Source organism: Zootoca vivipara, chromosome 4, assembly GCF_965207765.1.
Source record: "Zootoca vivipara chromosome 4, rZooViv2.hap1.1, whole genome shotgun sequence".
Taxonomy (NCBI): domain Eukaryota; kingdom Metazoa; phylum Chordata; class Lepidosauria; order Squamata; family Lacertidae; genus Zootoca; species Zootoca vivipara.
In genome coordinates this window covers 101,833,830-101,861,601 of record NC_142587.1, presented here as the reverse complement: position 1 = coordinate 101,861,601, position 27,772 = coordinate 101,833,830, and the positions used below count along the sequence as shown (strand labels likewise).

The following is a 27,772-nucleotide window of genomic DNA, read 5'->3' as shown; positions in this document are numbered from 1 at the left end:
GTCACATGATTTTATATACGGTAGAAACCTAAGAGCAGAAACCCTCTTACTACTTAACTTCAGAAGCTGATTGGGAGCCCCTTTGGCAAAGGTGTGGAGTAAAACTCTGCAAATACTCTGTAAACTCTAGATCAAGGGAAGTAATAGTACCACTGTATTCTGCTCTGGTCAGACCTCACCTGGAGTACTGTGTCCAGTTCTGGGCACCACAGTTCAAGAAGGATACGGACAAGCTGGAACGTGTCCAGAAGAGGGCAACCAAAATGGTCAAAGGCCTGGAAACGATGCCTTATGAGGAACAGCTTAGGGAGCTGGGTATGTTTAGCCTGGAGAAGAGAAGGTTAAGGGGTGATATGATAGCCATGTTCAAATATATGAAAGGATGTCATATGGAGGAGGGAGAAAGATTGTTTTCTGCTGCTCCAGAGAAGTGGACACGGAGCAATGGATTCAAACTACAAGAAGGAAGATTCCACCTTAACATTAAGAAGAACTTCCTGACAGTAAGAGCTGTTCGGCAGTGGAATTTGCTACCAAGGAGTGTGGTGGAGTCTCCTTCTTTGGAGGTCTTTAAGCAGAGGCTTGACAGGCATATGTCAAGAATGCTTTGATGGTATTTCCTGCTTGGCAGGGGGTCGGACTGGATGGCCCTTGTGGTCTCTTCCAACTCTATGAATCTATAAAATAACAAATGAATAAATCATAAAATTGAAACTGGTTGGGCTTGGAAGAGTGAACCATATGTCACAGTTGGGATATTTCTTTCTTTGAATGTGTTTTGAGGCTCTAAGACAATGTCTCTTGCTGGACTAAACTAGGACAGAACCTGTAAAATCATACCAGATTTCTAATATTCATTTGACTTTTCTTCCTTAGCATTTTCCCAACAAACAGACTTGGGGAATGATGTCCTCCATCACCAGTTTCAACGAGAGCCTTGTGAGCCACCAAACCTTTGTCCTGATTGGCATCCCTGGGATGCAGGAGAAGAACTCTTGGGTGGCCTTCCCACTGTTTGTGCTCTACGCCCTGACCCTGTTGGGAAACTTTACTATCCTTTACGTCATCAAGATTGACCCAAGCCTCCATGAGCCCATGTACTTCTTCCTTTGCATGCTCGCCTGCTCGGATCTGGGCCTCTCCTTTTCCACCATGCCAACTATGCTGCAGGTCTATTGGTTTGACTCAGGGGAAATCACGCTTAATGGCTGCATCAGCCAGTTGTTCTTTATCCATTTGTTTCAATGGGCAGAGTCTGGCATTCTTGTGGCAATGGCCTATGACCGGTTCATTGCCATCTGTGATCCATTAAGATATACCTCACTTCTCCCAAATTCTGCAATTGCTAAATTAGGTATAGCTATATTGTCCAGAGCTTTCTGTGTCTGCTTCCCACTCCCCTTTCTTATTAAAAGGCTCCCTTTCTGCAATTCTAATGTGCTTTCTCATTCATACTGCCTCCACCCAGACACAATGAAGTTAGCCTGTTTTGGTGCAAAAGTCAACATTTTGTATGGTTTGGTAATGGTCATGTTTACTTTGGGGTTGGATGTTGTGATCATTCTCATATCCTATATCCTGATCCTGAAGAGTGTTTTGAGCATTGCGTCCCACCAAGAGCGCCTCAAGGCTCTCAACACCTGCGTCTCTCACATTTGTGCCATCTTGATCTTCTACGTCCCAATGATTGGCGTCAGTGTGGTACATCGATTTGGGAAGCACCTTTCTCCCATTGTCTACATGCTGATGGCCAACATATACATAGCAGTCCCTCCACTTCTTAATCCTGTTGTGTACAGTGTGAAGACCCAGCAAATTCGGCAGAGGATTTACAAAATGTTAAAGAAAACCAGGGGCTAAAAATAGAGAAGGGCCTCTATTCATTTCAGTGATGGAGATTTTAATGAGTAACGTAAGAGAAAATAAAGCAATAAAAGGGATAAGAGTGGGCACGAAGGAATTCAAGCAAAAAGCATTTGCCGATGATCTTATTTTGATGGTGGGGGATCCGCAGGATAGTATGAAAGTGATGTTGAGTGAAATAGAGGATTTCGGTAAATTGGCAGGTTTTGAAACTGAACACTGTAAAAACCAAAATGTTGGTGAATAATCTACGCCAATTGGAGACGGAGGAGTTACAAATGAAATATGGTATTATGGCAGTAAAAAAAGTAAAATACTTAGGTATCTGGTTGACCCCCAAAAATATAAATCTATTTAGTGATAATTATGAGTTAATTTGGAAATAAATAGAAAAAGATTTAGAGAAATGGAAAAATCTGAACCTGTCATTATGGGGAATAATTGCTATTATTAAGATGAACTTGTTGCCAAGGATGCTTTTTCTTTTTCAAATGCTTCCGATAGTCAAAGGTACAAGCCACTTCGACCAGTGGAGGAGAAAAATATCAAGGTTTATCTGGCAGGGAAAGCCGCCAAGGATAAAGCATAAATTACTAATAGACAAGAAAGAACGAGGCGGCTTTGCACTGCCAGATTAAAAAACTTATTACGAAGCGGTGTGTTTGATCTGGGCAAAGGAGTGGATGGCCTTAAAAGATACGGACTTGTTGGACCTGGAGGGGTTTAATAATAGGTACGGATGGCATTCGTACCTATGGTATAATAAAGTTAAAGTCCACAAGGGATTTTTAATTTTGATTAAACTGATTTTTGAAGTGTGGGAAAGATATAAAAACCTCTTAGAGAGGAAAACACCTCTGTGGCTATCACCTACAGAAGCATTAGTTGTAAAGAAAAAAAAACATGGAGGCTAATTGGTTAACATATGAGGAAATGATAATAAGAACAGACAAAGGTTGGAAAATCAAGCCTTATGATCAATTACAAAACAGGATGACGGGTTGGTTGCAATACCATCAGATCCATGATTTGTTTAATGAAGACAAAAGGAAGAATGTTTTTGAAAATAGCAAATCAAAATTTCAAATTGAAATAGTAGAGGGGGATAACAAATTATTTTCAAAAATGTACGATTTCATACTTGAATGGAATACTAAAGATGAAGAGACAAAAGATGTTATGATCAAGTGGGCTATGGATTTTGGACACAAGATTGAAATTGATTTGTGGCTGAAATTATGGAATCAATATATAAAATTCACAGCATGCACGGTACTGAAAGAAAACATCATGAAAATTATGTACCGTTGGTACTTGACCCCAGTAAAACTGGCAAAGATCTATTTAAAAAAAGATTTAAAATGTTGGAAATGTCATTTGGAAGTTGGGGATATGTATCATATGTGGTGGCTATGCAAAAAAGTAAAACCGTTTTGGGAACTAATATACAACAAGTTAAAAAAGATTCTAAAATAAACGTTCCCTAAGAAACCGGAATTGTTTCTGCTAGGATTATTAGGAAAGGATAATAATAATAATAATAATAATAATAATAATAATAATAATAATAATAATTTATTTATACCCCGCCCATCTGGCCGGGTCTCCCCAGCCACTCTGGGCGGCTTCCAACAGAAAAATAAAACACAATAATCTATTAAACATTAAAAGCCTCCCTGAACAGGGCTGCATTCAGATGTCTCCTAAAAGTCTGGTAGTTGTTTTCCTTTTTGACATCTGTTGGGAGGGCGTTCCACAGGGCAGGCGCCACCACCGAGAAGGCCCTCTGCCTAGTTCCCTGCAACTTGGCTTCTTGCAACGAGGGAACCGCCAGAAGGCCCTCGGTGCTGGACCTCAGTGTCCGGGCAGAATGATGGAGGTGGAGACGCTCCTTCAGGTATACTGGACCGAGGCCATTTAGGGCTTTAAAGGTCAGCACCAACACTTTGAATTGTGCTAGGAAACGTACTGGGAGCCAATGTAGATCTTTCAAGACCGGTGTTATGTGGTCTCGGCGGCTGCTCCCAGGCACCAGTCTAGCTGCCGCATTCTGGATTAATTGCAGTTTCCGAGTCACCTTCAAAGGTAGCCCCACATAGAGCGCATTGCAGTAGTCCAAGCGGGAGATAACTAGAGCATGCACCACTCTGGCTAGACAGTCTGAATATCAGATTATCAGAAAATATTTATGTATGCCACCACAGCGGCCAGAATGATACTGGCACAAAGATGGAAAACAACAGAGATCCCAACAGTGGAGGAGTGGAGGGTGATAATGGTTGAATATATAGAATTGGCCAAGATGACTGGGAAAATAAGGGAGCAAAAAGATCAGAAACCTCAAAAAGAGTGGAGTAAATTTGTGGAATATCTGGAAATGCATTGCAAATCAATAAAGACACTAACAGGTTTGACATAATAACTACATCAGTAAATATAAAGTGATATTTGAGATGTGGATAGAAAGAGAAAGTTAAGGAAATAGAAGAAAAAGAAAGCATATGATTTAAGAATAGAAGTTATAAAACCAAATGTGAAGAGAAGGGGAAGTTGGGTTCGGCAGAACCATTAGAGTGTATGGGGGTAGCTGGGATTGGAAATGTATTAGGTGAAGGTCTGTATATGTTATTCTGTATGTGATAAGTTTATATTTATGTTCATATTTGAGGGGGGGAAATTGGGGGGGGGGAGAAAACCAGGGGCTGGTATATTTTCCAAATGACAATTCTGTGCTAAAGGGAAGAGAAAGTGGTTCATAAGGGAACTCAAAGTCTGAATAATAATAATAATAATAATAATAATAATAATAATAATAATAATATATTTGTACCCCGCTCATCCAGCTGGGTCTCCCCAGCCAATCTGGGTGGCTTCCAGCAAAGTTTAAATTACAGTAAAATGAAGAAGCAACAGGGCACCAAATGAAATACTATTACCAGATTCAATCTTTAAACCTCCCTTTAAATCCATCTCAGTCGAAAGGAGGGAACTCACTTTGAAACTTGTCTATAGATGGTACTTAACACCACTGTAAGTTGGTGCTGATAAACACAGGAACCTCACCAAAGTGCTGGAGAGGCTGCACCTCAAAATGCACATATCTCCACATGTGATGGGATCGCCCCATAATTCAACCCTTTCGGACATCAGTCCTACAAGAAATATGCAAAATAACTAAATAGGTATTAAATTCCACCCCAGAACTGGCCTTGTTAAACATTTTCCTAGACATTTCTGCACTCTCACACTACAAAGAATTTACAACCCACCTCTCTTCTCTCCCAACCTTATACGGTATACAGCATTAAAGTCTCACATTGAATATAACTGATCAGTGAAAAGGACTTTCCGATTTGAAAGTAGATATATGTACTTTTTGTAACCCGAGAAACTTAAAGTATATAGAAATTTTAGTTTCACCATTAAAATATTTCTCTTTATAGTCTTTTCATTTCAAAGGTTTTTAAAGAAATGGTTCCAGTGGGTTAACTCCATCTTCCAATCTATTTTTACTGGGTTCATTGTGTGGCAATGATAAGCCAACTGATTTTATTCTGAAAACCTGTCATCAAATGGTTCCACTTCCAGATGCAGGGCTTAACTTCAGAAGAAAGGTCTGTAGTAGGGTGATGACGTTTTTACAACCTCATTTCCCTGTATCATAATTTGATGAGCTATCATTAAAGATTAGATAAAATCTTACTTTCAAAGAGATTTGATTTAAAAAAACCTCACACACAAAATGATTTTTAAAATTTTATTTATCAGTTTTTTTTACCATTTTTGAAGTCACTGTAAGCAGATATAAAACTGAACCCAAGCTTTAGAGTCACATATATTATGCAACATTATATAGGGTCATCAAACACACAAGGAAGCTTTTTTTAGCTGCAGTAACAGTATAGACACCACTAGAGGACGATGTTTTGCTACCTCTCCTGTAGGTTCTTTTCCCAGCATGCCCGGCAGGGTCTGCTGGCTGAGTTTTGAGGTCCCAAAAAGGGGCTTTTACCTTGCGCAGGTGTGACATTTGTATACCCTATGTTGCTAAGAACACTCCCCATTGTGGAATGTGGTGTTGTGTCCAAATTTGATACGAAATATATATAGAATTGTTAATACAATTTTATGAAATGGTAAAATGGCATACAAAAAAATTAAAAACGGTTTGTGTGTAACCTTTTTTTAAATATTTCAATGGAATATAGCTCATTTTAGTCATTAATAGGCAAACGTTCATCCATTTGTGCTACAGGAAATAATTTTTGAGAGAAAAAAATGAAAAAGTCATCACCCTAGTCTTGTAGTTATCTCCCAATTAGCTTATTGCAATGTACTCCAGGAAAGTCTGGAAGTAGCAGAATAATTCTGCTGCATGCATGGTAAGTCCTGCAGCATGTGGAGCTCATACAACACCAGTGCTATGTGGACTTCCCTGGTCAAAACGGCCTGCTAACCGAACCTCTTTAGGACCTTCATGACAAGGACCCAATTATTCTACTCAGACCCATGTTTTAAAGGTCCTCACTTTTGCAGGGAGGATGAGACCTCCCTGTTAAGATATTCTGTACATCTCCCATTTCTCTGGTTATACCAAGGAGAGGACCACAGAGTGATCCCTGGAACGCCTCTGAGACAAGAACTCAGAGTCCTTGTGCAGGAGCCACAGAGATGACCTAATACTTGCCATTGGGATTTGCGAGGTCTCCTCCCACAGGATTCTGCAATCGTCTCCCGGTTTGAGGGCAACTTGTCTCCCTGAGGGAAAAGAGCTTTTCAATAACTCTTTACACAGCATAAATATCACAGGCAGAATCCCTCTTGCAGCAGCACAGGCAGGATCAGCGTATAGCCTGGGAGGAAGCATGTTAGCATCACAGGCTGTGCCATGAAGTCAGGTAAGTGCAAAGGGCGGCAGGAGCTATCAAGCAGATGAGTTTTCCTCCGATTGACTTCAGAGGGAGTTTCCTCAGTTATGTAAATATGCTGCCGTTAATACTGGGAGCCAGAAAGAAATGGGGTTTAATTTGGAACTTCATATTGGGGGGGGGGAGGGTTGGGGCTGGTCAAGAAAACGCCTGGTTGCCTGGACCAGGAGTCAATAATCTGGAGGTTATACTGCTCTGCCCTATCTTGTGGTGGGGGGTGGGGTGGGGTCTGCTTTCCAGGAGGAGGGAGGAGGATAGGGACCACAGAGCAGAAGGACTGCAGGACCTCTCAGTGAGGAAGAATGGAAAATTGTGGTGGGCTGCAGTTTTTGCTGCAACATCTGTTTGGAGTAGGGAGAAAATGTCCTCTATGGTCCTTTCCACTCTACATTTCTATGATTCTATGATCACAATTCTCTCATCAACTAGATAGGGCTGCAAAATGAAGGACTTCAGTTTCAAGGTGTCTTCTCAGAAGAGGAGGACATGGGGTGAAAGTAGTCCTGTCTTCCCCCAATAATACTACTACAGCTAGTGATTTAGATCTACCATTTCTAATTTATATATTGCACTGTGATTGTTATTTCAATTTTTCAGATGAGAAGTTGAAAGCCACACTCTTGTGACCTCCACTCCACTTGTTAAAGTTGGGAGACAACTGGGGACTGATTTTGATGATGGGGTTGGGGTGCTCTCCAGCCAGGGTAGAAGGTGAGCTGAGGTAGCATTCAAGACTGCTCTTCCTTCTTTGAATAGAGGCTCTAAGGCAACTATTCCTGTTGGACTAAACTACGATATTTTTAAACACTTTACAGAATCTGTCAAATCATGTCAGAATAAGAATTTTATGACGTCTTAGATTCACTCCACCAAAAGCTCTTGGCGTGCCATGTCATCCATCCCTGGGTATAACGACAGCCTTGTGAGCCACCAAACCTTTGTCCTGATTGGCATCCCTGGGATGCAGGAGAAGAACTCTTGGATGGCCTTCCCACTGTTTGTGCTCTACGCCCTGACTCTGCTTGGGAACATCACAATCCTCTACGTCATCAAGATTGACCAAAGCCTCCATGAGCCCATGTACTTCTTCCTTTGCATGCTTGCCTGCTCGGATCTGGGCCTCTGCATCTCCACCATGCCAACCATGCTGGGGGTCTATTGGTTTGACTCGAGAGAAATCCCACTCAATGGCTGCATCAGCCAGCTGTTCTTTATCCACGTATTTCAAGAGATGGACTCTGGCATTCTTGTGGCAATGGCTTATGACCGGTTCATTGCCATCCGTGATCCACTGAGATACAAATCACTTCTTCCAAATACAGTCACTGCAAAAATAGGTATAGCTATCTTCTGCAGAGGTTTCTGTGTCTGCTTCCCTTGTCCATTTCTTATTAAACGGCTCCCTTTCTGCCGATCTAATGTGCTTTCTCATTCATACTGCCTCCACCCAGACACAATGAAGTTAGCCTGTTCTGGCACAAAAGTCAACATTTTGTATGGTTTGGTAATGGTCATGTTTACTTTGGGGTTGGATGTTGTGATCATTCTCATATCCTATATCCTGATCCTGAAGACTGTTTTGAGCATTGCGTCCCACCAAGAGCGCCTCAAGGCTCTCAACACCTGCGTCTCCCACATTTGTGCCATCTTGATCTTCTACGTCCCAATGATTGGCGTCACTGTGGTACATCGATTTGGGAAGCACCTTTCCCCCATTGTCCACATGCTGATGGCCAACATATACATAGCGGTCCCACCACTTCTTAATCCTGTTGTGTACAGTGTGAAGACCCAGCAAATTCGGCAGAGGATTTACAAAACTCTCCGTTTAAAAAAACCAGGGGCTGATATCTTTATCAAATGACAATTCTGTGTCGAAGGGAAGAGAAATTGGTTTGCAAGGAAACGCAAAGCCTGAAGAAGCAACAGGACACAAAAACGAAACACTTTTATCCAGTTCAATCCTTAAAAGGATAAAATATATATAGAAATTTTAGTTTCACTGTTAAAAAATATTGTTCTTCAGTCTTTAGATTTCAAAGGTTTTTTAAAGAAAGCATTCCAGTGACAGAGATGGGTGAAACAAGGGTGCTTCCAAACAGACGCAAACCAATTTTTATGCTCACCCAACTTCCCCCAAGTGGTTTGAAGTTCCAAGATTGCAGGTCCCTTGGAGTCATTTGGAAGGAGTTTTCTGGAAACCTATCTGCATAGCCTCTTCTGCCAGATCATTCCTCATTTGGCTCCCAGGTCTTCTCTTGAATGTGTGGAATTTCAAACGGTCTCACCTGCAGGCTGATAACAGCTCCCCTCTCTTGCTTCCGCTCCTGTGACCGCTGGTCAAGCTTCAAGGCTCCTTGCATCAATGCCTCCAATGAACTGGGGGGGGGGAATCCATTCATGCCTATTTATCCACCAGGGTTTCACTCAGCCCTGCACGGTAAATCGCCACCAAGTCTTCCTGATTCCACACTAACTCCTCCAACAGCAAACTGAACTCTGTACTATATACTGTACTCCATTACTGAGTTAGACCCCTGCTTCAGCTTCAAAAAATTTTTTGTACATGCAGATTTCCGCTTTGGTTCCTGGAATATGGACTCAAGATGAGCCATAAAACTGTCCAATCTCAACAAACAAGGGTGCTGGTTAATCAGTAAGGGGATCACCCATTGCCTGGCAACTCCTTCCAGAAGATTAATTACAAAAAACACACATTCCAGGTCTGTCTAGAAATAATCTTGTCTAACCTTGGAAAACATTTACACATTTGCTTTAAACACAAGGAACTGTGGGGGAATGGGGGGGGGTTCCTCACTGAACACCTCTGAGCTTCTGCCCCCAGTCTTCCGAGTTCTGTATTTTGATTATTTATTGCGCTAGTTAATTGTTTTACGTGTCCTCTTAACAATAAATTTTGTTGTAATAGCCAATGAAATAATTCTCCCCGGTTATCAGTACCGGCAGGCTGCTCCTGCACCTTCTCTCATGATTTATGACTTAGCCAGCAATTAAAGTTGACTTGGGACAATCCGTCAGGCTGCTGTCAGCAACACCCGGCTGTTGCCCAGGAAAGTATAAAGACAAGGGAAGTATTTACAGAGAGAGGTTATACAACCCAGCCTCTTGGATAATGGCGTTGTCCTGGGTGAATCTCTCCACACACACCCGTCTCTCCCACTTGCCCATTAGTCACTTCTACGGGTGCTGCTACATGCCCTCTGCCTTTGAGCTCTTTGCTCTCTTACTTTCAGGGCTCACTGGGTTCTGGGAGATGGAGGGTCTGGAATGCTTTCTAATGATGTGTCAGTCAGGTGTTGCACTGGCTCTCCCATGATCTCCCAACTTTCCCTCTCATCTGCCTCTGAGCTGCAACCTACCTCGAGCCCCTATTGTCAATCGATGCTGCGGGGGGGGGGGGTCTCCACCATTCCTCCTCTGCCCAGCCCCTGACATCATCCTGGGGAAAAGTGACATGTGGGGTGCCACAGGTTTCTGTTCGGGGCTTGTTGTTGTTCAACATAGAATCATAGAGTTGGAAGAGACCACAAGGGCCATCCAGTCCAACCCCCTGCCAAGCAGGAAACACCATCAAAGCAGCTGATTTGCCCCCTGTGCTGTGACCCCCTCCTCTCAGCTGAGCAGGTGTCATGGGGGGCCTCAGAGGGGCTGATAAGGGGCTCCCAGGTAGGACTGCTGGAGTCAGAATGGGAGAGGCTTCAAGGTGCCACACAGGACTCTTAGCAAGCCCCCCCCCCCAAGAAAAAAACCTGTGATAATCTTCTAGCTGGTTTTCTTTCCCCTTCCTGTTCCTTGAATTCCCACAGAGAGAAAAAGGGGAGACAAGTGACAACAGGAGCCTCCTCCTTGCCAAGCCATTCCCATGGGAGAGAGTTGCTGGAGGCAGGGGTGGGACCTGTTGGCCGTGAATATTTTGATTTGCTAAGCAGATGAGATAGGCAGAAGCATCTCAGCCAGTGGAAATTCAGCCATATTGACTATGGGTTGTAGACTCTCCATCTTTGGCGGTCTTCACATACCCGTCAACTGTCCTGCTTTGAGCTGGATGTCCTGGAATGACAAAAGCCACTCTGGCTTCCGATTGGCTCCCAGGATGTCCTTTTCTGGCTCCCGTGAAAGTGTGACCCCAAAAGACGCCCATTTTGTGGAGTCCTTGCTCTCGCGTGAGTTACGTGACTCATTCAGGAGTGTGGCCCCAAAAGTCGCGCGTCCCAATTTCCCTCTGCAAAATGTTGGAGGGTGTGCAGAGCTTGGGTGGACAACTCTCTTATTCTATGGCTGTGGGTGACAGGAGAAAGACTGGACTATGTCCTTCCCTTGGATGAATCACCCCACCCCCCTTGTGGCCTTAAAACAGGTGAGCAGAGAGTCTCCCCTCAATTTGTAAAAGGAGTGCTGCATTATTAGTGCAGGAATGTTCAGGGAGGCAGGAGAGGATATGTTGTTTAATTATTTCCTTCCCAACTTGTGTTAAGAAGTCCTACAATTTAGCAGAGTAACATTCCCCTTTTTAAACTTGAGCAGCGGATAACGTCTTTGTCAGGCTTGTTTAAGCCTCTAAAATAAGTTTCCTGGAAATTCTCCTTTTATTCCCTCATGAAAAGAATAGACACGACAGTCTTGTATAAAAGTATATAAAATAGTTTACTCACATTCTGTTCACAAATGGATCCCAGAAAGCAGACTTAAGTTACAAAATATATACACCTGGACTCTAGTCCGTAACGGGATAATGCCTTTGTCCTCTCTTGGCTGGAGATGTTGCTTCAAGGAATGGAGTCAGAGAGAGAGATGACTGCCTCCTTTGTGCCATTTTGTTACCTGCACAGGAGAGGCCACGCCCACCTCTGGTCACATGCAGAGGAAGTCTGTCCCAGCCCAGGAGGCAACAGGAAATTCCGACTGGCTGCTCCAGACATCCCCTTTTTATGTCCAGTCTAGGAATGTTGTATTTGACTGCTCTGTGTTTCACACCCCACAATTAGGCTGTATCCCAGTATGCTTTTGATTATGCTTTGATTATGTTTTTATCATTGTAGCAATCCCACTCCTGAGGTACAGGGGCACCTCTACTTACAAACTTAATCTGTTCCGAATGCAACATCACAGAAGATGTTCCTCTCAAATCAGACCCCCTTCTCCCTCCCTCCAAACTTCTCCTCATCCCCATCTTCTTCTCCCAACCTTCCCTCTCCCCCATCTCAAAATCCAGCCCTTTCTAAAAATCCCCTCAGAAACGGCTCCCTTTATTTTCCCTCCAAAAGTGCTGGCTCCACCCCCCTCCGGGTAGCCAATCAGAGAGAGGCTCCCGCCCTCTGGTGGAATTGTGAGGCACTGCACCCCGGACTCTGCTCTGGCTCTCCTGTCCGTCACAGCAGCCAGCTGCCCCGGTCGCCATCTCCCCACCACTTGAGCCGTCCTCCATTGTCTCCAGAGACAGACGGATGAGGAGAGAGCCATTCAGGGGCCACAGGAAAAGGGACGTGGGGACTTACAGAGGCAAACTGGAGCAAGGCAGCATCGCTGAAATGATGCCTACCACACCCCCAAAGATTGAGGGTTGGGGGTCTCTCTCTCTCTTCTTCCTTCTCAACATAGCTGCCAAACCTCCCGTTTTTTGCTGCAAATTCTCTTATTTCAGAGCTGTTTCCCGCTGCTATCCTGGACTGTTAGTTTTACCGTAGACTGTCCCCAGGACAGGTGAGGCTGCTGCTGATCCCTTATTTTCAAATAGGAAAGTTGACAGCTATGCTTCTCAATATCAGTTATTTCTACCTAAGAAATTGGGGGAAAGCAGCAAGTCGGTGCAGGTTTTTTGGGGGGTTGAGATCCGTAAGCTGAGTGTGGTACCATTTCACAGCAATAAATATGACACATTTTTATAGAAAAGTGAACTCATATTTGAAACAGTGCAGACGCAGTCAAGAAGGATTTTTCTAGAGTGTTTTATTCAGCCTCACCTGAATAAACGCATGACGCAGGTGGCTAGATATTCTGATTCAATTCATATGACCCAAGCATCGCAACAATAATTGATTCTACATAGAGCAAGCCATCTTGGGAAGTGTGTGTGTGTAAGGAAGAGGTCTTGTTTTTAGAGAACAAAAATGAGGTTTTGTTTTTACACAGCAAAGGACATGCTCACTGGAGTTTGGAGAGAGACGTGGGTGGTGCTGTGGGTTAAATCACAGAGCCTAGAGCTCTTGAACCTCTCTCCAGGTGTTGATCAGAATTGCACACATAGCACCGCTTTGCTGCAAAGGCATGCACAGTGTTTTCAGCTTCTTCTGCACCCCCACTCCTGGGCACTGGGCAACCCCCCCCCTCACAGCTTTTCCTTTCTCTCTCAACCTCCCGTTCATCCTGTAATCTGCCCGTACATATTCAATATCAATCTGGTCTGCAGGCTTCCAAAGTAAGAGAAAGGGTCTCATAGCTGGGGTCTAAAGAACTCAGCAAAATGTAAACTTTCTGCTGCTCTGTGAAGGGAATCTGTAGTTGCCTCAAGCGGTTGAATAACAACAACATCTGGGATATATGCTGTTTTACACAGCCACCCGGTTGCAAACGTAAATCAAACTCCATTCCTTAGTTATGACAGGTGTTTCAATGAAATACTTTTGACACAGCCCAGCTTCCTTCACGGCTTCATACTTTGGTCCGTGAGCGAGGGGCCACTTTTCCTAGCTTCCCCTCTCTCTTAGCAATCCCACTCCTGAGGTATTTTCCTTTGTATGCCAGACCCAGGAGATCCTCTCAGCCTTTGCCACGGACTCGGGGATCTCCTTTTCCTAGAAGATCTTCCCCCTCCTGACTGGATGGAGACCCCAGAAGGAGAAGAGCGTCTTCCCACAGCTTCTCCCTTCAGATTAACCGTCGGAATACTCTTTCCTCAACATGGTCTTCCTATCTCAGCTATGAATGTTACTACAGGATTACCGTAGCTGGCTGACTTCATGGAATTAAAACCTTGCTCCTTCAAAGTATGAGCGTTCAAAACTGTGATAAAAAGGAAAGACGAACAAAAGGAGAAACGTCTTGTGGTTCTCAAAGGACAAGAGGACACCAGGTGGACAATAAAGGAGAAAGAAAATAAAATAATTTTTTCCTGCTCCAGAGGGTAGGACACAAATCAATGGCTTCAAGTTAAAAAAGAAGACTCTGACTAAACATGCAGAATAACTTTTTGACAGCAAGAGCTCTTAGTGGATTGGACTCCCTTGGAAGTGCTGGAACTTCCATCTATTGAGGTTTTCAAGTGAAGTTGGATGGCCAACTGCATCACACGGGGTGGACTAGATGACACCAGGGATCACTTTCAGCTACACAATTCTACGATTTCGTGATTCTCCCCTGTATCAAATCTTTGATGGGAAGTGAGACTGACACTCTTACTGAAGCTCTTTCCACATTCCAAGCAATTATATGGTTTCTCCCGTGTGTGAATTCTCTCTGATGCTTAGTGAGATGTGAGCTCATACTGAAGCTTTCCCCACATTTCACACACTGATAGGGTTTCTCCCCTGTATGAATTCTGTGATGGGAAGTGAGTGAGGAGCTCTTACTGAAGCTCTTTCCACATTCCACACACTGATAGGGTTTCTCCCCTGTATGAATTCTGTGATGGGAAGTGAGAGAGGAGCTCGTACTGAAGCTCCTTCCACATTCCACACACTTATAGGGTTTCTCCCCTGTATGAATTCTCTGATGCTTAGTGAGAACAGAGCTAAAACTGAAGCTCTTTCCACATTCCACACACTGGTAGGGCTTATCCCCTGTATGAATTCTCTGATGCTTAGTAAGATCGGAGCTTGTACTGAAGCTCTTTCCACATTCCAGACACTGATAGGGTTTCTCCCCTGTATGAATTCTGTGATGGGAAGTGAGAGAGGATCTATGACTGAAGCTCTTTCCACATTCCACACACTGATAGGGTTTCTCCCCAGTATGAATTCTCTGATGCTTTATGAGATCGGAGCTATCAGCGAAGCTCTTTCCACATTCCACACACTGATAGGGTTTCTCCCCTGTATGAATTCTCTGATGCTTAGTGAGATCGGAGCTCATACTGAAGCTCTTTCCACATTCCACACACTGGTAGGGCTTATCCCCTGTATGAATTCTTTGATGGGACGTGAGATAGGAGCTCCGACTGAAGTTCTTTCCACATTCCACACACTGATAGGGTTTCTCCCCTGTATTAATTATTTGATTGGAAGTGAGGAAGTCGCTGCGACTGAATCTCTTTCCACATTCGAAGCATTGATATGGTTTCTCCCCTGTGTGAATTCTCTGTTGGGTATTGAGATGGGAGCTCTTACTGAAGCTCTTTCCACATTCCACACACTGATAGGGTTTCTCCCCTATGTGAATTCTTTGATGGGAAGCGGAATGGGAGCTCTGACTGCAGCTCTTTCCACACTCCAAATTTTTACAGATTTTGTCATGGTCATCCTTGTTCATGATTTCCAATTCTTCACTCTCTGCAATGGAGAAAAAAGTGATTAGAAGCTCAGGAACAAATGAACCCCCCAATTATGGAATAAAGCTCATTAAATTTGTTGTAGAGGTAGAACTGAAGGCAATTGGCTGTGTGTTCGTTACCTTTGTTATTTGTAATAAATGAATGTATTCATTACTGAATTCTAATGGATTAATGAATGTTGCTTTGTTTGATGTAAGTTATTCATTTTAATTTTTTTGTACTTTTTACGTTGGATTAGATTGTTATTGTTACTGTTTTCATGTTTATACAGTAACACCTTGGGTTATGTAAACTTCATCTTATGAAAGCGGCAAATCCAGAAGTATCGGACCAAGTTTCGCTGCATATTGGACCAGGTTTCGCCGTGTGCATGCGCAGAAACCGGGTTGAGAAAACCTCAGGATTTAGCCGGACCTCTGGAACGGATCCCGCTCGCAACCAGAGGTACCACTGTATATGTGTTGGAATCTTCCCAGATTGCCTGGGGCAACCCAGCCAGGTGGCCAGGGTATAAATAAAAAAATATTATTATTATTACTATTATTATCACTGCTACTACTACCTGAGATTCAATAAGCCTGGCTCTTCTCTGGGATGGATTTTGTTTGGCCCAGTCATGGCCTCCCCTCCATCTCCAATGTCAGGCGTCTCTTTGGTCAACCCAAGACTGACAGGAGCAAAAACAAAAACAAAAAACCTGACAGAAGCTACTTATCTTTCCTAACAACTCTGAAGCTGACATTTAAGATGACATGAGCAGTTCAGACGACCAAGCATATCATGGTATAAAAAGGCAGAACTGGAGGAAGATTGTTCACAGAAAAAAACTGTACAGTGGTACCTCGCAAGATGAAATTAATTCGTTCTACGAGTCGTTTCATATTGCGAAAATTTCGTCTTGCGAAGTGCGGTTTTCCATAGGAATGCATTGAAAGTTAATTATTGCGTTCCTATTGATCTTGCCTCCACACACACCCACTCTTGAGTTCTAGCCTGCGCTGCAGGACAACCAAAAAATCCCCCCTGAAGCACCCCCTGAGGGGGCTGATCCCGGCCACTTCTCATCTGATCAGCTGAGAAGCAGTCCGAGATCAGCCCCCTCAGCGCCGCCGCCTCCGTGCGCTTGCTGCAACGGCAGTGCGTGGCAGCGGATCCCCGAGCGCAGAACGGCATGGTCGTCTTGCGAAGCACGGACATATATAACTTCCTCCTGCAATGCAAAACTATTTCGTCTTGCAAGTTTTTTGTTGCGTGAGGCGTTCGTCTTGCGGGGTATTACTGTAATTTACTGTTTATTGTGGGGGTGTTAGGTTCCCAGGTGTTGTAGGGGGCACTGTTGAGGTCTGTGAAAATATCTGAGGTTCGTTACATAGAGGTATTTTTTGAATTTCCAGGCAGATATGACCACCCCACAGGGAGCCTTACCAAGAGAGGCCACGATCCCACAATTCTCCTCCATGACGTCCTTATGCAGAGCTCTCTGGTCAGGATCCAGCAACGCCCACTCCTCGTCCGTGAAACGAACAGCGACATCTTCAAAGCACAGTGGACCCTGAAAGAAAAAGGGAAATGTCCTCCTCTGAGACAGCAGAAATATGATCTACTACACAATGCTCTGTTGTTTCCTTCCTGTAAATTGTTGTTGCGTTGTTTCAATAGGATTGCTTTGCTGCACATTTTAATTATGGATGATTCTTTTCTTCTGCATTTTAATTTTGGGTACCTATTTTAATGCTGTAATTATTCTGTGTTTTGACTATGAGTATTTGTCATTGTGCAAATACGGTAGGTTTTCAAGTCATTCTGCCTACGCAAGCATTCCAGTTTGCCTGATGGAAGGATCCACTTTCTCCTCTACTCATGTCCTGTTCTGGGGAGTTCCCTCCCAATGCCCTAGAGTCAAATTCAAGGGGTCCATGGGGGCATGGAGAGGGGAAGGAGTGGGGGGCAGTACCCATTTTGCAGCAGACGGGCTGGTTAGGTGAATCTAGGCCACTATTTGTTCCCATTTGTCCACTGCTTAGAAACCAATTTTAGCATTCAGTGTTCAATCTAGAAATAATATAAGCCTATTTTGGATGGCCAACTGTCTTGTATGATCTAGCAGAGATTTCTGCAATGCAGGGGGTCTCCTGGCTCTGAGAGACAAGCCGGGAGGGTGGCTTCTGGCAAAAGGAGAGGGAGCGACCGGTGGCTCCTCCTTCTCTTGACTCACCTCAGCCTCTCCACATCCCTCCTTCCACTCATCTTCCTCTTCTGCCTCTGATTCTGGACTGCATTCTGCCACAGAGTCTCCCAGCTCACTAAGCCCTGTTAGCCCTTCAGCTTTTGACACCTCCTCTTCCAAAGCTTCTGCTTCTTCCCACTCTGATCGCCCATCCTTCTTCTTCCTTCACTTCTTGGCCTCTAAGACGTCTTCCCTTCCCGGTTCCCCATCTGCCTCCTCCCACCATTCCTCTGTGCCCAACCAGTCCATGACATTGCTCCATCCCTCGGCCTCTGTCCCCACAAGGCAGCTTCTCCTGACCTGATCTGGTTCCACAGCCACTGCTTCCCTTCTGCCGCCATGAATAGACCGATCAGGAGGTCTTGCCGGCATCATTCTGTCACCTGCAAAAGAAAAAAGGTAAGCAGGATTTCAGGAGTCCCTGCTTCTCTCACAGGTGAAACAGGGCATCTCTAACTACAGGTGGGCCTTTGAGAAAGCCTGACCTGCTGAGAACATTTGGATGTTTGTGCCCATTTCACATGTTAGTTGTGCAGAAATACATCTCCCCTCCTCTGGACCCTTGGTCCCAACAAGATGAAATGTACCCTCAGATGAGTTGGAAAAGCAACAGAATGAGACAATACGGAGAAAAACCACTTTCCTCCTTACCCAGTGGCCTCTCTCTGGTGTCCAACGGAGGCCTCTCTGCCTCACAGGAATCCAGGTCTATTTCTGCAAAATGATCCTTTTCCTGAAAAAGAAACAAGGATTCAAAACAGAGAATGGGGAGAAAGATAAGAAAGAGAATGACAAAGACAGAAGCTTTAAAGGTGTTAGATCTAATTCCATGGATGCCTTCCCAGAAATAGGATGGGCCATCAGTAAAGCATTATGGGATGTTCTCCATCCTGCATCAAACCGAAGCATGGGCCATAAGTAGAGCATTATGGGATGCAGGGGTGTTCCCAGGATCAAAACTGGGGGGGGGGGCTGCTAGTGGAGAAGGCGTGCAGGGACATGCAGCCCACTCAGCATTCCCAGCTCCAATCCTGGGCATGCAGGGGAAAGAAACAAAACCGAACGCGGTACAGCCTCGCTTGCCATCGGCCCGTCCTCCTCGCTTGCTCTCAGGCGGCTTAAGAAGGGTGGGCGGCTGGCTGGATGGCTGGCGCGCCCGGCCAAGCGGGTCCTTTTCAGTGCCAGAATGGCTCCCCAGAGACGCGGGCGAAGGCGGCCTTTTAGCAGCTGAGGGAAAAGCCCCTGAGAGGCAGCATCTCCGACTCTTGAGCTCCCTCATTTCCCCTCGCCTTGTGGGCTTCCCAGCTGCCTCACGCCAGAGGAGATGTTTTGTTTTGGAGGGTGGGGGCTAAAAGGGGCGGGAAAAGAGGGGAGCCAATTTTGTTTCATTTCATCACTTTCTTGCTTCTAGGTGGAGCACTGCCCCCCCCTCGCTGGGTACGCCCATGATGGGAAGTTCTCTGTTCTGTTTGGAGCCCCTTGGGAGTATCTAGAGGAAAGTCTCTCTCACCTGCTTTCTCTCCTCTGCCTGACTCAGGAGGAAACCTTCGGCCAGGGCCACCGCCTGCGAACTGGTCTCCGCTCCGCATTCTCTCACCCAGCTCTCCATCTCCGGGGGGAGGATAGCCAGGAACTGCTCCAAGATCACCAGGTCCAGCATCTCAGCTTTCGTGTGCCTTTCTGGCTTCAGCCACTGGTGGCAAAAGTGGTAGAGTCGGCTGCAAACCTCTCGGGGTCCTTTGGCCTCCTGGCAGCAGAACTGCCTCAACTGCTGGCTCTGCCCCTCTGAGCAGAGGGTGTCCTCACCCAGGATCTTCTGCACAGAGTTTTCCCAGAATCCCCCACTGCTCCCAGTTTGGATGGCATGGCCTCTTCCTGCTCCAAGGCCAACTAGGTCTTGTTCATCCATCTGTGGTCTCAGGAAGCCTCTGAGAGATCAGAAGGTACCCTTTGGTCTTCTGCCAAGTTCTGCCTGTGATGAGAGGTGCTAGGAAATCATACAAAGCAAATACTTTTTTTGTTTCAGAATTTTTAGTTCAGGGGAATAAAATGGTTTTCTGAACAAGCATGGATGAGTCTTGCTAGGAACCAGGGCTAGACTGGACCACAGCCCAAACCATGAAATATTTTCTTTAAAAAGGAGGAGTACTTCGGTCATTAGAACTGACTGAAAAGGGAGTGATTAGTATCTTGTGAAAAATGGATGCTTGGCTCTAGTGGGGGCCGTCACCCGGGGGTCCTCAGGAGTTGCATCCCCCCCCCCACTCCCCTTCTTCTGTCTCTTTTTATTGCACTTGGACTCTCTGCCGCTCCCAAGTCAGAATCCTGGGGTGGAGTCACTTTTTCTTTGCTCTGAGGGCCAGGTATGCATTTGGCCAACCCCCTGAGGTCCAAGTGGGTGGGTCCAAAGACATCTCCCTTGAAATTTAGGCCGGCAATTTTATTATTATTATTATCATCATCATCATCATCATCATCATCATCATCATTATTAACACAGCCATGGATGCCAAGGTCTCTGGAGGCTCAGTGAGTAGCAGCACCCATTTCCGGCTCGGCTGGTTTTCCAGCAACAATCCCTTTGGGACAGAGAGGATGTGGTCCTGGGATGCCATGCTCTGGGTGCGAGGGGATTGCTGCAGTGGCCTCCGTGTGGAGCTGCCCTTGGAGACGACTGGGAAACTGGTTTGCAATGCAGCAGCCAAACTATGGGCTGGGATCCCTTCGTCCCTCCCTGTGGGTTTCTTGGGGGGCGGCTAGGCTAGTCCACCTCCTCGTCCATCTTTGGAAAACCATTTGCACATGTTTCCTCTGTTGTGCAATGACGCTGAGCGACGTCACACAGAGTTAAAGTCCCAGGGACTCCTTTGTTTGAAGAAGGGAGATTTGGTGGGAGTTTGGGATCCTCTGATCTCCAGGAAGGAGAGCCTTGCAGACGTCGCCCCCCCCCTCCCTGGCAGGACCCTCTCCTTCCTGACCTCCAGGACTTGGTTTCCCCCCCCCCAGGCCCCCTCACCTGCTGCAGCCCCCCTGGGACCCCCCCCGTCTCCCCACTGCACCCTCTGGGGAGGAGAGAGGGAGAGAGGGAGAGAGGGAGAGGGGGAGAGGGAGAGAGGGAGAGGGAGAGGGAGAGGGAGAGGGAGAGGGAGGGGGAGAGAGAGAGAGAGAGAGAGAGAGAGACAGACAGACAGACAGACAGACAGACAGACAGACAGACAGACAGACTCACCAGATCCCAGGAAGGAGGGGACAGCGATGCAGCCCTTGCAGGAGAGACACCGAAGCAGGAAAGGACGGGGGAGGGAGGGGCCTTTGCTCTGGAGGACCTGCCCCCCCTTGCTTCTTTTCCTCTCTAGGAAGGCAGCTCGGTTCCCTTTAACCCTTGCAAGGCCTAGCTCGTCCAGCTGTCCCCTCTGCGTTTATCTCTCGCTCGAGCATTGCATACTTCCAGAGATGCTTTTTGGGGGACGCCTCCTGCTTCCCTTTCCTTCTGAAGTTTCCCCATAGGCTAACATTGGGCCAATATCAGATACATTGTATCCTCTTGGAATCGACACTTTCGCTGTTCTCTCCTCAGGGGGTCCCCCGCTTCTTCTGCAAACGGAGCCGAGCTCCTTTTCTGACAGTTGCAATGCTTGCCTTCGCCTGTTCATGGCGCTCTCTTAACGCGGAGGGGGCTGTTTTGCAGTGTCCCGGTGCGGGGAACCGTCTGAAGCATATACAGCTACGCCGTAGTGCAAAGATTCCTCCGCCCCCCCCGTTTCCCAGAGTTGTCTTATGCCACGACGTCCCACCTCCTAATATATCCTGCGTTTTAAAGCCCTTAGGTAAAGGGGCCCCTGACCATCAGGTCCAGTCGTGTCCGACTCTGGGGTTGCGGCGCTCATCTCGCTCTATAGGCAGGATTTGTTGGGCTTCAGATTAATGAGCTGACAAGGGTATGATTTGTCAGCAATAAATATGATTTGTTCTTATCTGTGAGTGAAGTCACATTTGAAACAACACAGAAGCAGTCAAGGGGAATTTCCTAGGAAGTCTTTTATTAAGTCTCACCCGCAATCATGTGTGCTGAACACACAGAAACACAAACATAATGTGAAATTACTGGGAGTTACAGTCTCCAAATAACACTCCACACATGCAAGCAAATTAATGAAATAGTACACATGATTTCCCCACTTCCTTTTTTAAAAAAATCATTGCTTTGATTTTTCTTCATGGTATAGAAGATAAATTTTCAGAAAGCAATGGTTACAACAGTAAACAACAAATAACTTGTCCTGATTGAATTGCAGACTTTCATCCTGCCATGTATTAAAGTTTCATTTGATTACTCTAAAAGATGATGCCACCTTTTCCCATGAGTGCTGGGTGGATTCCTGCAACAGTCTTAACTATTTATGTATTCAATAAACATTGGCCATGTGTTATAAAAGGAAATATGGATTGTGTTCCCCCACCTTCTTCATTTTCCCTGGCAAACAAAATTTAAGATACTAAAATCATGGTGCCCAGAATTGAACATACTGTAGTATTCTAGGTGGGGCCTGACCAATGCAGAATACAGTGGTCAGATTCTCCCTTCTGCCACACTGGCCTCTGTTCCCAATTTGGTAATAATTAATAATAATAATAATAATAATAATAATAATAATAATAATAATAATAATACTCCGCCCATCTGGCTGGGTTTCCTCAGCCACTCTGCGTGGCTTCCAAAAAATTATTAAAATACAATAGTCCATCAAATATTAAAAGCTTCCCTAAACAGGGCTGCCTTCAGATGTCTTCTAAAAGTCTGGTAGTTGTTTTTTTTTCTTTGACATCTGGTGGGAGGGCATTCCACAGGGCGGGTGCTGCTACCAAGAAGGCCCTCTTCCTAGTTCCCTGTAACCTCACTTCTTGCAGAAAGGGAATAGCCACAAGGCCCTCAGCCCCTTGTAAAGTCATGTTGGTGTGGATGTTAAAATCCTCCAGAACAACAAAACTAGTTGTCTCTGTCAGGAAAAGGTCCTACTCACAAGAAGACAAGGAGACCCCTGGCAGAGACACACACCCGACTGGCATGTTCCCTGTTTCCTGGGCGCACGTTCAGCAGCTTCCGAGCCTTCCTCAGCCCCCGGACTTCCAGTGATTGATGCGGGAGTACATCAACACACTCTTAGCATCTGCAGATACTTGCATAGTTGCGTAACAGACCACAGCAACTGGGCATTCTGGCTAAGCTAGTTTATTTACACATAAACAGACACGGAGCACGGAACATGGCTCCCTCTCTCTCTAGCATCATCCAGCAGAGAAAAGAACATTAGTTCCACCTCAGGAACAAGAAAGACAAACATCCTGTCTACGTCACTTCCACTCTGTGGAATGAAAACACATACAGTCATATGATACACAATAAACCTATGACTGCACACAGGGAATGACTCTCCCAACAGTCTCCAGGGGAACATCTGCCACAATCTGAAGCAGCTCGGGCAGGGAATCCTTGGTGCAGCGGGGAGGTCGGTTCACCAGAAGTAATCCTGTACTGCCCCTATTGCCCAACTTCCAGAACATGCACTCAGAGAACTGGGTCTTCCCAATAGGACGCCTGGTGCAAACTAAGGACTTCCTAAAAATCACTGTAAACCCCCCCCCCCCGCCTGCTCACATGACCCGAGTTGCTGTGTGCTAGAGACAGACCCATCTGCTTCATCCAACTGAGTCTCCGTTACACACGCCAGGTCAAGTTCTCCATCCACGATCAAGTCATGGATGGCAGTGGTCTTATTCATCATTGACCTGGCATTGCACAGCAGTACCTTCAGGTCGTGTGGGTATCCCTTGCTGATTCCAATATCCTTCCGGTCAAGACCAGACCCGGAGGCAGGGATAGTCCGCAAACAACGACTAAATCTGCCTCCTCAGTAATGACATGGTCTGCCCTTAGTGTAACTCCTCCTCCTACCCGTGATCACTGAGATCGGGTGTCCCAGTGCATGCCTCCCTGTGGAACCTGCCCCAGCCATTCTGTTGGATGGGACCCACTCCCAGGCAGCCCTGACCCCTCCCCTTAAAAACAAAACAAAAACCTATACAAAAACCCCCAATAAAACAATAAAAACCAAATACAAGTTACAAAAATACCAAAATTAAACAAATTCCAACCCCAACTAAACATCCATCCTGCCCACCAATGCCAAAAAGAATTTAAAAAGGTAAAAGAGCAATTTTGAAAATATTTTAGGAAAGAAAACTGTGCTGTTCTGAGTTCTCCTGGGCAACAACAGCAGCAGCAGCAGCTGTCCTTAAGAGGCCTCTCAGGTCCTGTCCTGGACCAGATGGAGAGAGGCAGGGATGGGACCTGCAGGCGATCACAGCAGGGGATGCCTGAAAATGTGATGAGCAGTTCCTTCATCCAAGTCATTTATAAAGACGTTGAACAACAACGGGCCCAGGACAGAACCCTGAAGCACCCCTCTTGTCACTTTCCCCCAGGATGATGAGGAACCATGAAGGAGTCCTCTTTGGGTTCGGTCAGTCAATACTAGCTAACAGTTACCTCATTCAGCCCACATTTTACCACCTTCTTCACATAAATATCACATTGGAATTTGCCAAAAGCCATACTGAAATCAACATGCACTATTTCCACAGCAGTCCCCTGATCAATGAAGTTTGTAACTCCATCCAAAGGAAAAGAAAAGAAAAAGAGAGGTTTTTCTGGCATGACGTGTTTTTGAGAAAGCCATGCTTACATCCTGTATGTTTATGTTGTGAAATCCTCAAATGAAGGGCACATAAATTTTAAAAATGATAATATATAAGGATATTGACAAGGGGGAACAGGTGCAAAGGAAGGTGATTTATGTATTTATTTAATTTGAATACCACCCAACCCAGTGGTGCCGACTTGAATATAATATATATTGGTGGGGGGCAAGATAAGGCCCGCTTTGCACCATGAATCACATGATGCATGCACACCATTGGAATGGCGATTCCTATCAACTGGGGGGGTGGCCCCTCAAATATCTTATTGGGGGGCAGAGACCCATTGGCCTCTAAGAAGTTGTCCCAGAAACTCCAGCGGGTGCAGAATGCTGTGGTGAGGCTCCTCACGGGGTCCCTGCCATGGGACCACATTCATCTAGTGCTTTACCAGCTGCACTGGCTCCTGGTGGAGTACAGGGTCAGGTTTAAGGTGCTGGTCTTGACCTTTAAAGCCCTTTCCGGCCTAGGACCCTCATACCTACAGGACCGCCTCTCCTGGTATGGCCCGCAGATGACCTTAAGGTCCATAAATAGCAACACTGTAGAGGTCCCGCACCCTAAGGAAGTCAGATTAGCCTCAACCAGGGCCAGGGCCTTTTCAACACTGGCTCCGGCCTGGTGGAACGCTCTGTTTCATGAGACCAGGGGCCTGCGGGATCTGATTTCTTTCCACAGGGCCTGTAAGACAGAGTTGTTCCACCTGGCCTTTGGCCTAGAATCAGCCTGATCCCCTTCCCCTCTTTCCTTTTCCTTCTGTGATTGAACCCTATTTGCGGACTTCCCAGACTTTTTTCTGGCCCATGTAGGACCAGTATGGATAGTTGGCATTGGTGAAGATTTGACGTTTTCTCCCCCCCAAAACAGTGTTTGATCTGGGTTTCCACTAAAATGAGGCTGCTTTTTATGTTATATTTAAATCCTGTTTTTAAGTTGTATTTTGATCAATTGTTTTTATACCTGGTGTTAGCCGCCCTGAGCCCGGTCTTGGCCAGGGAGGGTGGTGGGGTATAAATAAATATTATTATTATTATTATTATTATTATTATTATTTATTATTATTTTATTTGGCTCCTATTCCCTACACCCACAGGTCTCAAGATGGTTACAACATAAACGCACAATATAAAAACCCAAAATACTCATATGTAACCCCCATCCCCACCACATTTTAAAAGGGCATTAGATGTCAATCAGCCAAAGGCCTGGTTAAAAAGATGCAGATTTGCCTGGCTCCTAATGCTATATAAGGAAGGGTTTCGCCTCTGTATGAATTCTTTGATGGAAAGTGAGATAGGAGCTCGTACTGAAGCTCTTCCCACATTCCACACACTGATAGGGTTTCTCCCCTGTATGAATTATTTGGTGAGAAGTGAGATGGGAGCTCTTCCTGAAGCTCTTTCCACATTCCAAGCACTTATAAGGTTTCTCCCCTGTATGAATTCTTTGATGGGAAGTGAGATAGGAGCTCAAACTGAAGCTCTTTCCACATTCCAAACATTGATAGGGTTTCTGGCCTGTATGAATTCTTTGGTGGGAAGTGAGATCGGTGCTCCAACTGAAGCTCTTTCCACATTCCATGCACTGATAGGGTTTCTCCCCTGTATGAATTCTTTGATGAGAAGTGAGAGAGGAGCCCTGACTGAAGCTCTTTCCACATTCCAGACACTGATAGGGTTTCTCCCCTGTATGAATTCTTTGATGGGAAGTGAGATAGGAGCTCAAACTGAAGCTCTTTCCACATTCCAAACATTGATAGGGTTTCTCGCCTGTATGAATTCTTTGATGGGAAGTGAGATGGCCACGCTGACTAAAACTCTTTCCACATTCCATGCATTGATAGGGTTTCTCCCCTGTATGAATTCTTTGATGGGAAGTGAGAGAGAAGCTGTTACTGAAGCTCTTTCCACATTCCACACACTGATAGGGTTTTTCCCCTGTATGAATTCTTTGATGGGAAGTGAGAAGGGAGCTCGTATTGAAGCTCTTTCCACATTCCGCACACTGATAGGGTTTCTCGCCAGTATGAATTCTTTCATGGGATGTGAGATGGCCACTCTGACTAAATCTCCTTCCACATTCCCTGCACTGATAGGGTTTCTCCCCTGTATGAATTCTTTGATGGGAAGTGAGAGAGGAGCTGTTACTGAAGCTCTTTTCACATACCAAGCAATTATATGGTTTCTCTCTTGTATGAATTCTTTGATGGGAAGTGAGATGGGTGCTCTGACTGAAGCTGTTTCCACATTCCAAGCACTTATATGGTTTCTTCCCAATGAGATTTCTTTGATGGGAAGAGGAATGGAAACTTTTTCCACATTCAATATATTTATACTGCTTCTGCACTGTGGGAATTTTGTCATGGCCACCCTTGTTCTTGATTTCCAGTTCATCACTATCTGCAATGAAGAGAGAAATGGATTAGAGCCTCAGGGAGAAATTAATGAAGAATACTTGTTAAGACTGGTCATAGAGGAATAACACAAGTGGGTTAGATGGATGGTTTTACTGAAGGGTTGGGTGTATTAATTAACGGGGATCAACTGACAGCCTTGGGAAGAAGCCTGGCTCTTCTCTCAAATAGATTTTGTTTGGCTCCATCATGGCATCCCTAATGTCAGTCTTCTCTTTCATCAACCAAGGACTGACAGGAGCAAAAACAAAGACAGAAAACCTGACAGAAGCTACTTCAACTTCCCTAACAACTCTGAAGTTTCCCGATAAAATGGTCTGGGTAGTTCAGACCAGGCTGATCATTAATTAATAAGCTGCAAATGGAAGAAGAACATTCACAGAAAAAACAGTAATTTACTGTTCAAGGTTTATTGTGGGAATATTGTAATCCCAGTTGTTGTATAGGGCGCTGTTGAGTTCTGTGAAAATATATGAGGTTCATAGCAGAGAGCTGTTTTGAATTTTAAAACAGATATTATGATCCCATAGGGAGCTGTCAGGGATGCTTTCACTCTAACAGAAAACGAGAAATCCAGATAGGAAGGAGTACAAGCAATACAAGTACGTGGGGCTACCTTTGAAGGTGACCAGGAAATTACAACTAATCCAGAATGCGGCAGATAGACTGGTGACTGGGAGCAGCCACCAAGACCATATAACACTGGTCCTGAAAGACCTACAGTACATTGGCTCCCAGTATGTTCCAGGCATTCATCAATCACGTGCTGGCAGTGTTATTAGACAATACAGTTCTGTGTTATCTCAATGACGACTTGATTTATTCAGAGAACCCAGAGGAGCACGTGGAGCATGTGATGGAGGTGCTGTGCAGACTGAGGGCACACAGCCTCTATGTGAAGTTGGAAAAGAGCCAGTTTCATATCAAGGAAGTGGAATTTTTGGGATATCGCATCTCTCCTGATGGGGTGTACATGGACCCGGCCAAGGTGCAGGTGGTGCTAGAGTGGCAGAAGCCAAAGACCAAGAAAGATTTGCAGAGGTTCTTGGGCTTCGCTAATTATTACCGCAAGTTCATGC

At 45.3% G+C, this 27,772-nt stretch overlaps 4 protein-coding genes across 4 annotated transcripts in view; 2 read left to right on the top strand and 2 right to left on the bottom strand.

Annotated features, from left to right (window-relative positions):
- Positions 1 to 903: 903 nt before the first annotated feature.
- On the top strand, positions 904 to 1,860 carry LOC118085026 (olfactory receptor 51H1-like). Its single transcript, XM_035115282.3, has one exon. It carries the CDS (start codon positions 904 to 906, stop codon positions 1,858 to 1,860), a length of 957 nt encoding a protein of 318 aa, XP_034971173.3.
- A 5,588-nt stretch (positions 1,861 to 7,448) lies between these two features.
- On the top strand, positions 7,449 to 8,655 carry LOC118085027 (olfactory receptor 51H1-like). The gene is made up of 2 exons (XM_035115283.3): positions 7,449 to 7,502; positions 7,607 to 8,655. The coding sequence occupies exon 2, from the start codon at positions 7,681 to 7,683 to the stop codon at positions 8,653 to 8,655; it is 975 nt and encodes a 324-aa protein (XP_034971174.2). The 5' UTR covers positions 7,449 to 7,502; positions 7,607 to 7,680.
- Positions 8,656 to 11,355: 2,700 nt separating this feature from the next.
- The window catches only part of LOC118085582 (uncharacterized), a 193,969-nt gene continuing 177,552 nt past the window's right edge, over positions 11,356 to 27,772 (bottom strand). Inside the window, exons 12-14 of the mRNA XM_060274116.2 lie at positions 25,588 to 26,679; positions 20,200 to 20,206; positions 11,356 to 14,790 (exon numbers count right to left, since the gene is read on the bottom strand). Of these exons, the coding sequence (XP_060130099.2) occupies positions 14,145 to 14,790; positions 20,200 to 20,206; positions 25,588 to 26,679 (1,745 nt within the window). The 3' untranslated portion in view covers positions 11,356 to 14,144. The remainder of the gene's footprint in view (positions 14,791 to 20,199; positions 20,207 to 25,587; positions 26,680 to 27,772) is intronic.
- LOC148686093 (zinc finger protein 213-like) overlaps positions 18,367 to 27,772 on the bottom strand; it is a 36,601-nt gene continuing 27,195 nt past the window's right edge. Inside the window, exons 2-3 of the mRNA XM_088668959.1 lie at positions 19,035 to 19,511; positions 18,367 to 18,872 (exon numbers count right to left, since the gene is read on the bottom strand). Coding sequence (XP_088525085.1) covers positions 18,420 to 18,872; positions 19,035 to 19,433 — 852 coding nt within the window. The 5' untranslated portion in view covers positions 19,434 to 19,511 and the 3' untranslated portion in view covers positions 18,367 to 18,419. The remainder of the gene's footprint in view (positions 18,873 to 19,034; positions 19,512 to 27,772) is intronic.

Excerpts from the sequence above, each read along its gene's own strand:
- LOC118085026 (XM_035115282.3), top strand. The coding sequence starts at position 904 with ATGATGTCCTCCATCACCAGTTTCAACGAGAGCCTTGTGAGCCACCAA.
- LOC118085027 (XM_035115283.3), top strand. The coding sequence starts at position 7,681 with ATGTCATCCATCCCTGGGTATAACGACAGCCTTGTGAGCCACCAAACC.